This window comes from Mus caroli, chromosome 3 (genome assembly GCF_900094665.2).
Source record: "Mus caroli chromosome 3, CAROLI_EIJ_v1.1, whole genome shotgun sequence".
NCBI lineage: Eukaryota > Metazoa > Chordata > Mammalia > Rodentia > Muridae > Mus > Mus caroli.
Window position 1 is genome coordinate 27,470,135 of NC_034572.1, and position 10,380 is coordinate 27,480,514.

Sequence of the window (10,380 nt, forward strand, 5' to 3'; positions counted from 1 at the left end):
ATCCAAAACATCTGTGTGCTGGATCCTAGGACTATGGCAGAGCCTGCCCTCTATAGCTTAAAGTTTGGACAAAGACTTTTCAGCAGCTAATTCCAAAAGTGAAAGAACCATGAGACAGAGTGCAGTCTTCTGAGAGACTAGGGCATTTATGTGGAGAACGGGCTACAGGAAGAGGGGCTCACCAGTGGCTTGTGAGAAGAACAAATTCAACAGTGAGTGCTGTTGGCCCCAGGATTGCCTTATAACCAAATTTAGACTTCATTCTTCATAAAGGTAAATATTTTAAATAGACTTGGAACTTTTTGAAATATCTTGTTACCAAGATGATTGTGCAAATATTTTAGAACTGGATTTAAAAATTAAAGCACTGCTGTCTTATGAGTTATCTTGAAGATTGAATACAGTTCTTTATTTTCATCTGAAAACAATGGTGCTAAGTGGTGGTGTATATATATTTGAATTTCAGACTTACGGCAAGATATGTTAACCCTTCAGATCATCCGAATCATGGAGAACATCTGGCAAAACCAAGGCCTTGACCTTCGGTAGGCATGGGTTGAAAATTATCTTGAGAATTAACTATCTTAATGGAAAAGCCTCTGAAGGCCTGTATTAAAAATGTTTATAAAACAAACAAAAGCACAGTAGTAACTAGGAGGAGGCACTCTTGGCTGCCTTGTGCTTTTTCTCTTGCATGACCCAATAGCTGAAGAGACTCGTCTAAGTGAAAAGAACTGTCTTGTGAGTGTCTTAAGGTTGCCCATCCCTGGAGCATCACCATTAGGATTAGACAGACCCAGTAGTTAGGAAGCACTTGCTATTCTTGCAGAAGAGCAGAGGTTGTTTGGGAGTTGGAACCACATTGATTGATTCTAATCCCAGGGAATCCAGCACCCTCTTTGGATCCCCACAGTATATATGCATACATACATTCATACACACAAATTTAAAAATATTTTTCAGAAGAAAGTTTCATCATAGAAATTCAGTAATTCTAAAGCTATCTTTTATCAATTTTTAGCAAAGCACCTGAAGTTTTTGTCAGTTTCTTCTCCCCCGTTTTTTGTGACCATCTGTATTCTCTCCCCTAACTTTGCAGAATGTTCTATGCTCTCATAATCCTTGCTTCTAGTGCTTTTGAAACCTCAAAGCCCACACCTGGTGACACACCTCCTCCAACAAGGCCACACCTCCTGTTCCTTCCCAAATAGTTCACCAACTAGAGATTAAGTATGCAAATACATGAGCCTCAGGGGCCATCTTCAGAACAGCACACTCCACACACTGGCCTAAATAGACTTAGAGCTATATCAGAGTGCAAAGTACAGTTAGTCCCACCTCAAAAGTCTCCTCGGTCTTTCACCATCTCAACTGTCTTAAGTCCAAAGGCTCTTCTGAGACTCAATCCCCTGTTAAATCAAAGCACATTTACATAGCTCCAACACACTGTAGTACAGAGTGTACATTATCATTCTGGAAGGAAGGAAGGAGCACAGTGAGGAGAAACCAGACCAGAGCAAGACTGGAAACCAACAGAGCAAACTCCATACTCCGCCTTCCATGTCTGATGTCAACGCTCTCTTCAGATCTCTAACTCCTTTCAGCTGTGTTGACCCCAGAAGAAGACCGCTTGGCTGGGCACCTGTCAGGGCCATGGCCCCACCTTGACTGCACACACTGTGTGTCTCTTCAATATTCAGTACAAGATAAAAGTACCCAGAACCACTTCATCCATAGCCACAAATACAGTTAGATCACAGAAGAGCATTTATGGATGTAAGTTGTAGAACTAGGTGCTTTTTCACGGAATACCATTTTTACTTTAAAAACAAACTGATAAATCAAGTGTAGATACTTTGCCTATAAGCCCTAACGTCAGAATACTAAGGCAGACAACTCCAGAGTTCGGGCCAACCTGGACTATCTAAAAAGTTCAGGGCCATCCCAGACATAGCAAATTCCTGTTCCAAAAATACCAAAACTTAAACATCTAACGGTCAAGCCATGATTCAGTTAGGCTATTTGACAGGTGTTTTCTTTGAAAGTAAACCTCCTTCGTGTGTCTTTTAAAGGAAAACAACTATGGCAGTTTTGTTGCCAGTAATAAAATTTGAATTTCTGAGGGAATATTAGAATTGTGAAAACACTATTCCCAAACTTGAAAAGTCCAGCTTGAACTTTCTAAATGCGATTGGTGCTAGCATCTATACTTGTGGCTGGTCATGATGTGCACATCTGTAATCCCATACCTGAGACAGAGGCAGGAGGATTCTGGTCAGGAGGTGAAGGTGGATACCAGGCTAGCCAGGGCTGCATATCAAGACCAAATCAAAAAATATATATTTTATCTTTTATTATGTCATAGTAAAAAGTAAGTTTAGAAAATTTATAAAACTCACAAGGCAGAGTATCTTCTAAATGAGTAGTACAGGGACCCATAATGTCCTTAATGTTAAAACCTACAACACACGTCAATTTAGATGTAGCCATCAAGTTTATTGATAGAGTTTTATAGTTCACATTGCAACTCAAATATCTTATTAGACTATAGAATAGTATCAAGGAAAACCATCACATTATCCTTCCTTTTCCTGGCTACCTGTATATACATGCTTCTTCATGTACTTCGTTTAAAACATCACATATAAGACTAAGTATGATATCATATACCTGTGAGTCATGCCCTAGGGAAGCTAAGATAGAAACATCTTAGAAAAATAAAACAACCACCCACATCAACCTGCTCATGTGCAATAGGGCTTAACTACAGTTGATGCTCTTGCAGAGGAACCAGAGTTGGCTTCCAGCACCCAAGTGGCAGCATGTAAATTCACACAGGCGCATGCATAGACAAAAAAATAATGAGTGAATTAATCACTTCTTAAAAATACAGTTGGCCAGCAGACCCAGACCAAAAAAAAAAAAACATTTTGAAAGAATGTGAAAGTCAGTCTTCTCACTGTTTTTTGTTTGTTTGTTTATTGGGGTTTTATTACTTTTTATTCTGTTTTATGTATATGAGTGTTTGCTGCACGTATGTATGAATACCTACCACATGCATGCCTGGTACCAATGGAGGTCTGTCTTAGTTAGGGTTCCCACTGGTGTGAAGAGACACCATGATCAAGGCAACTCTTATAAGAACAACATTTAATTAGGTCAGCTTACAGGTTCAGAGGTCCAGTCTGTTATCATCAAGGCAGGAAGCATGCCAACATCCAGACAGACATGGTGCTAGGGGAGCTGAGAGTTCTACACCTTGTTCCAAAGGCAAACAGAAGAAGACTTGGCTTCTAGGCAGCTAGGAGAAGAATCTCAAAGCCCACCCCCTAAGTGACACATTCCTCTAACAAGGCCACACCTCCTAATAGTGCCAGTCCCTGGCCCAAACATATTCAAACCCACAAGGCAGAAAGATCCCCAAGAATTGGATTACAGATGGCTGTGAGCTACCGTATGGGTGCTGGGAACCAAACCTGGGTCCTCTGGAAGAGCAGGCAACTCTTCTAACCATCTGTCTGTCTGTCCCCATCAGAGCTTTATTTAATACACATGGTTTTGTGCCGTACAGAATGGCACCTTAACAGACAATGATTTGACTTTAGATGGGCTCATTTTTAGGAATAGTTTTGTCGGTATAAACAGTAAAGAGTATGTTAAGACAAAGGTCATTTGTGTGAGAAAATTAACCAATTGAATGTGGAGATTTTGAGCCTTTTAAAATATTTTCAGATTTACAAGACGTGAACAATGATGACAGCAGTAGGCATGCTAATGAGGTAGAGGGAATCACCTGAGGCCACAACCCTAGACAAAGACTGCAGGCAACTAAGAAATGCTGAAAGTGGGAGACAATGTCCCCAGATGGAAGAGCCCCTAGATTGTCCAATCCCAAGTGCTCTGCCCTGAAAACATGTATACAAGTAACATTATATTATATGGACTGACGAAGTTGTATTAAACATATTCAGGAAGACGGTGCGTAAATACCAACAAGGAAGTAAAGGTCTATGAGTTTGAGATCGAGCAACAGAATGTGCATGCGAATGATTAAAGGAGACAGTAGGAGAATGGTGTGATTATATTTTTATTTTAATTAAAAATATTTGCTGTTTTAAGATTCTGCCTTTGTCAATTTCCAGCATGCTACCTTATGGCTGTCTATCCATTGGGGACTGTGTGGGTCTCATCGAGGTAGTGAGAAACTCTCACACCATCATGCAAATCCAGTGCAAAGGAGGCCTGAAGGGGGCGCTGCAGTTCAACAGCCACACACTGCATCAGTGGCTCAAGGACAAGAACAAGGGCGAGATGTGAGTTTGCTCCCGTGCTCCTGGGGATGCTAGTGGTTCACCACTGAACTCAAGAGAAATAGACTGAACTTTGAAACATTGGAGGTTATTGTGAGTGAACAAAAATTGCTTTGGTGGACCCTGATCAATCACCTTGTGTCTCTTATTCTCTTTCTTTTAATCCTTATAAACAAAATGAACATGTGCACCAGTTAGAAAAACCCAACTCGGTTCCCAGTCCCTTCGCGGGTTCCTCACAATCACCTGTACCTTTAGCTCCCGGGAAACTGATGCCCTGTTCTGGCCTCACAGTGCCTGTACTCAGCCGCACATGCCCATACATAGCTATATCATTAGAAGGAAAAAGAAATCTCTTTCTAAAGTAACATTATACATTCAAATCTTTACCCCTAGTTTTTTAAAATTATATTTTAGAAATTAATTTTCAAAGCTATCAGTGGTGACATATGCCTTTAATCCCATTACTTAGCAAGTGGGTTTTCAGTTCCAGACCAGCCTAAGCTACATAGAGAAACAGAGGCAGAGGAAGGCAGATGTTTCTTGAGTTTGAAGCCAGCCTAGTATACATAGTGGTTTCCAGGCTAGCAGGGGCTCTATGTAGTGAGACCTTATCTTTATTTTTTTTTTAAATCATTTTCTCCTGGGTATTTGGCTTATTCCGGCACTCAAGTGGCTAACCCAGGAGGGTTTCTTTGAGTTTCAGGTTGCCTGGGATGTAGTGTAAGAAACACTGGGGACTATAGAGCTATACAGATAATTTGGCTGATGGAAGTACTACTGCACACATGTGAAGACCTAAGCTCAATCTCTGACACTCTTAAAAGCCTCATGGTGTATGCTCAAAGCAAGGAGCCTGAACAGTTCCATCTTAGGGGCTGGCTTGCCCACAGTTCAGTCAGTGGTGAGCCCCAGGTTCAATGAGAGACCTTGTCTCAAAATAACACAGTGAGATGCTGAAGAATTGGCTTAGTTGTTAAAAACACTTGCTGTTTTTCCAGAGGGTTTAGATTTGCTTCCTGGCACCATATCTGATAGTTTTAACTGCCTGTCTCTAGCTCCATGGGTCCACACATGCTCTTTTGGGCCTCCACAGGTGTGTTTACATTCACACACAAAAAAAAAAAAATCACACAAGTAAAAACAAATCCTTAAATGAATAAGAGAATGATAAAAGACCGCGAGTGTTAACTCCTGGCCTTTACACACTGCAGCTGCATATCCCATGGAGAAAGAGACTATGGTGGCTGTTTCTTTTATTCTGATAAGAATTACGCCTAGATTCTAAGGAACATCTGAAAAGTCCTTTGAGAACTTAAGAGTCTCAGAACTTCTCGGCTCTTCAGACATACTTTTTTTCCTGTTATTAATGAGAAATGTCAGCCATATTTTCCCAGTTTGGCCACAGCCACTCCGTTTCCATAGCACACATGAGGTGTGTATTTCCTTGCTGTAGATATGATGCAGCCATTGACCTGTTCACTCGGTCCTGCGCGGGGTACTGCGTGGCAACCTTTATCTTGGGAATTGGAGACCGGCACAACAGCAACATCATGGTGAAAGATGACGGACAGGTAGTAGCCTTTAAAGTGCCTTCTGGGTCTTCAGATATATTAACTCAAGATCTTTTATGTCTGCATGTTGAACTAAAATGTAATTTCTTATTTTTGAAAGCTGTTTCATATAGATTTTGGGCACTTTTTGGATCACAAGAAGAAAAAATTTGGTTATAAGCGGGAACGTGTGCCGTTTGTGTTGACGCAGGATTTCTTGATTGTGATTAGTAAAGGAGCACAAGAGTACACCAAGACCAGAGAGTTTGAGAGGTGAGCTCCAAGGCCGTGCGTGCGTGCGTGCCCACTGTGCACTGCAGGGCTGCTGCCTGCACGTGGAGCAGGGATGCAGTCTTTATTGTCTCTTCTGTCCGATGTCGGGGTTGGGGCACATGGAGATGACTTCTTTCATTGAGCTAAGTGCAACCTACAAAGGAAGTAACCCTTAAACACTCTAACTACTAGCTGCTGTTAAATAACTAGACCCTACTTTATTTTCTCAAGTAATGTGTAGTGCTTATGACACGTTTTTTTGGTTCCAGCCTGAATAAAGCCAACAGACAATAATTCTTAGCACATCTGTTTGTTCTGACCACCTTGGTATATTGTTAGTCTATCTTAGATTTCCAAGGTCTTCTATTAAATTCTGTTTTGTGTATGTCAGTCCTCTGATTTTAGGTGCCTAAGCCCTTAAAGCCTTACTTTAGTATAAACCAGTTAGACATGTAATAAATACTGACCTCTAATGTTCAAGCACTGTTTCAGGTGCTTGAGAGGCAACAATGTACTCATTTGCAGAGTGCACATTCTAGAGTAGTGTGAGGCAAGGGAGAGGAGTGGTAGTGAGTGGTTAGACCCTTACCCAGGACAGCTGTGCTAATTCTGTAAAGCCAGTGTACTAGCCGCTCACTGACCAGAGGTTCTTCCCCCTTACAGGTTTCAGGAGATGTGTTACAAGGCTTACCTAGCGATTCGGCAGCATGCCAATCTCTTCATCAACCTTTTTTCAATGATGCTTGGCTCTGGAATGCCAGAACTGCAATCTTTTGATGACATTGCATATATCCGAAAGACTCTAGCCTTGGACAAAACTGAGCAAGAAGCTTTGGAATATTTCACAAAGCAAATGAATGATGCACATCATGGTGGATGGACGACAAAAATGGATTGGATCTTCCACACCATCAAGCAGCATGCATTGAACTGAGATGGGAGCTGGGACTGCGAGCTGGCTCCCGGCTTCTCCACTGCATGGCAGTGAGTGGCAGCAGGCAGACAGTGGCATGGGATGGCACAGTCAGGAACAACATTAGGACTTGAGCAAGAACATAAACAACGTGCTCTAAAATTGAAACACTGTACACGCAAGCAGGGTTTGATAGCACTAAACTAGTTTATTTCAAAATCCAGCTTTAGAATAATGAGCAATTTCATGTTATGCCTTAAGTCCAAAAAAAGGTAAACTTTGAAGATTGTTTGTATCTTTTTTTTAAAAAAACAAAACAAAACAAAAATCCCCAAAATACATACAAATGATGGAGACAAAAAGAGAATGCTGTTGTTTGTCTGCCAGTGTTCTGTCTAACACGTGGACACACCCAAGGCTGTGACTGCTATAGATCTGAGTAAGCTGAAGCTTATATTAAGTTACATGAATTGGAGAAGAAGGAAAATTCTGATTTTCCCATTGCTGTTCAGACTTAACGATTTGAAGTGGGTATTTTGACTCCCTGCTTAATGAGGAACAACACTTGGGGTGAAGGGACTCGCTTTTTGCTTTGAACAAACAACACTTTGATGGACTTGGGGTCTCACCTGCGGTTTTGAAAGCAGTCACAATGATACCTGCAGACAGCTGCGTTTTTATTGGGTGTTGTTTTTGTTGTTTTTTTCTCTGGACAGTATTTACAAGGATCTGACTTATTTCCTAGGGAAATTCTGGGCTGGCATCCAGTACAGCAGTAAGCGCAGAGGAGAGGCTGCAGGGAGCCCCTGTTCCTGACCTGTACAGTGTTCACTTTCAGCTGATTGTTTCTCCTTTTGCAATTGAACTGAATACTTTTTTTTCATGCATGTTTTCCAGAAAATAGAAGTGAGTATTAATGTTATTAAAAAGATTATTTTTTTTTATTAAAGGCTATTTATATTATAGAAACTATCATTAATATATATTCTTTATTTACATAATCTGTCCCATAGTCATGCATTGTTTTGCACCCCAAATTTTTTATCGTTGGTAACAGCATGGTTAGCTTTTCTCTCGGTCTGTAGATGAGGCTCAGGCACTCTTCCATTTATCCAAATACCCCTGTATGACTCCTTACGGAACAGACTGAACTGCACACGCTTCCCTGCCACTGCTGTCCGTTTTTTACACGATGCCCTCATCCATTCCTCTGTAGTTGAGACAGCACAATCACATGAAACCCGTTACTAAAATGAATACAAAACCGACTATCATCCTGTGTCATCCTGACTCTTAATCCTTCTGCAGAGGTCTAGTCATGAGTGACTTTTTACATTATGAGAGACTGGAAACCATGAATTTTTTACCTTCGTAAGCTACGTATCCGTACTTCAATGATAAAAGTAGGACATTAACCCATTTTACTATCATGTCCCATTTCCAAGTGGTGAGGTCTCACTCCAATGTCATTAAATCCCATTCAGGCACAGTGCATTAGTAAGCATTCTGAAATGCATCCATCCAAGATGTAGGGCTAATGTTAGTGGTCGCTCTAGATTTCTACTCAGTGTTTGAATGATTCATGTCCTAGAAAATAGCTTTAGCAGATATTCAGATGCCACACCAAAAAAAAAAAGAAGAAAAAAAGAAAAAAAAAAGAATAAATAAAAAGAAAAAAAAAAAAAAAAGAAAAACTGTGCAATAATCTCCTGACAGTTCCTAGCTTAGGCGTTCCTGGGGAGCATCGTTGTGAAGAGCGCACGCTGTACCCGCTAGAAAACAGAATCCCTGTAATACAGTGCTCACCTTGAGGCCAGACACCTACATAGAAGTTTTGAATAGTGAACAGGGGACTCTAATAGAAATACTCTTAATATCTGCCTATTTTTAGAACCCTTAAAGGGCATAATTATTGAAGATTTAGGTACTTCACTAAAGCATGTATATATTATTGCCAACAAGAAAAATAAACCTGAAGATTAGGGGAACTTGGTTCTGTAAACTGTCTTGGAATAGTTAAGCAGAATTTAAGCTCTGTTTTATGCAGAAAACCAGATAGATTCTTTACAGATATAGAAAACTTCCTAACTTATTTAAACTTGGCATTTAACACTTTGTGTTACTTAGATATACAGTTGCTAGGTACTGACATCCCATTCTTCTCTATATCAGGGATTATTACAGTCAAACTCAGTGACATGGTACAAATCCTCAACTTTGATGGTGGGAACTAAAGAATTACAGAGAACTGTGTTTTCCCGAGTGCCAAAAAAAAAACAAAAACAAAAACAAAACAAAACAAACAACCCACAAAACAAAAAACAAAAACAAAAAGCCGCGAGCCTCCTTGCACAAAATTGATAGGTTTTTTTGTGTGTATGTGTGTGCTTGTGTGTGTGTATGTTTAACATTAGTCCATCAGTTGCCGCAGTATCACCTCCCAGGGTCTCTGCACAATTAAAACACAGCCACATAGCTTATTTTGTCATTTACAACCACATTGATTTTATTTGAAAGAAAGTCTATAGTCTATGAAGGGTATAAGTAAAGAAAGGAGAACTGGTTGTATTCAAAAAGGCAAAAGCCAAACTTGAATTGCAGCTGGGGTAATCAATATCTGTTTCCAGAGAGCAATAATGTGCCACTTACTCCCAGGTGCTTCAGTACCAGAAAGTGCTGCGGGACCCGGTCACCTCTGCAGGTGACCGTCCTTGTCAGTGAATGACTATTGTGTAAATATGACTTGGGCTCCATAGTCTCACTAAGTCACTTGAGGATGTCTCATCAGTAATTATTTCTGGAAGGAAAGAAAGCAAATGGAAAGAAAGAAACTAAATACACTGTAGCAAGAAGTAACTCTCCAATCATGCTTTAACTTTTTACCATATTCTCAGCTATACAAAAAAACTTTAGTTTGAAGATTTTACACTGCTGTTAATTTGAAATCTGTTGTTCTTACTGTGGAGTTTGGTTTGTTCGTTTGTTTGCTTTCTGGTTTTTGTTTTTTTTTTTTTTAAGATGTTTCTAATTAGATTTAAAAAAAAAAAAAAGAAAGAAAGAAAGAAAGAAGAAGAATGGAATCTGGTTGCTATTTTAAGGTAGAACCTGAGACTTTTTGTGGTTCTTCATGTCCTCTGTAAAACTTGGTGTCAAGAGTCATCAACTCTGAGGTTGTCCCTTCTGTTCTGCTTTATATTACTGCCCATCAGGAAATGGGAACCTGGTGAATATATAATGAATTGTAAAATATTTTAAATGTGTAACTTTTTCAACTGTGAAACTGACTATTGGTTTTTTTTTTTTTTTGATGAAAACAGCTGCTCATAAAGTA

General features: G+C 40.0%; 1 protein-coding gene across 1 annotated transcript in view; it reads left to right on the plus strand.

Moving 5' to 3' along the window:
* Positions 1-10,380, plus strand: part of Pik3ca (phosphatidylinositol-4,5-bisphosphate 3-kinase catalytic subunit alpha) — a 69,045-nt gene extending 58,665 nt beyond the window's left edge. The window contains exons 17-21 of the mRNA XM_021157563.2: positions 467-545; positions 4,143-4,313; positions 5,767-5,884; positions 5,985-6,136; positions 6,800-10,380. Coding sequence (XP_021013222.1) covers positions 467-545; positions 4,143-4,313; positions 5,767-5,884; positions 5,985-6,136; positions 6,800-7,070 — 791 coding nt within the window. The 3' untranslated portion in view covers positions 7,071-10,380. The remainder of the gene's footprint in view (positions 1-466; positions 546-4,142; positions 4,314-5,766; positions 5,885-5,984; positions 6,137-6,799) is intronic.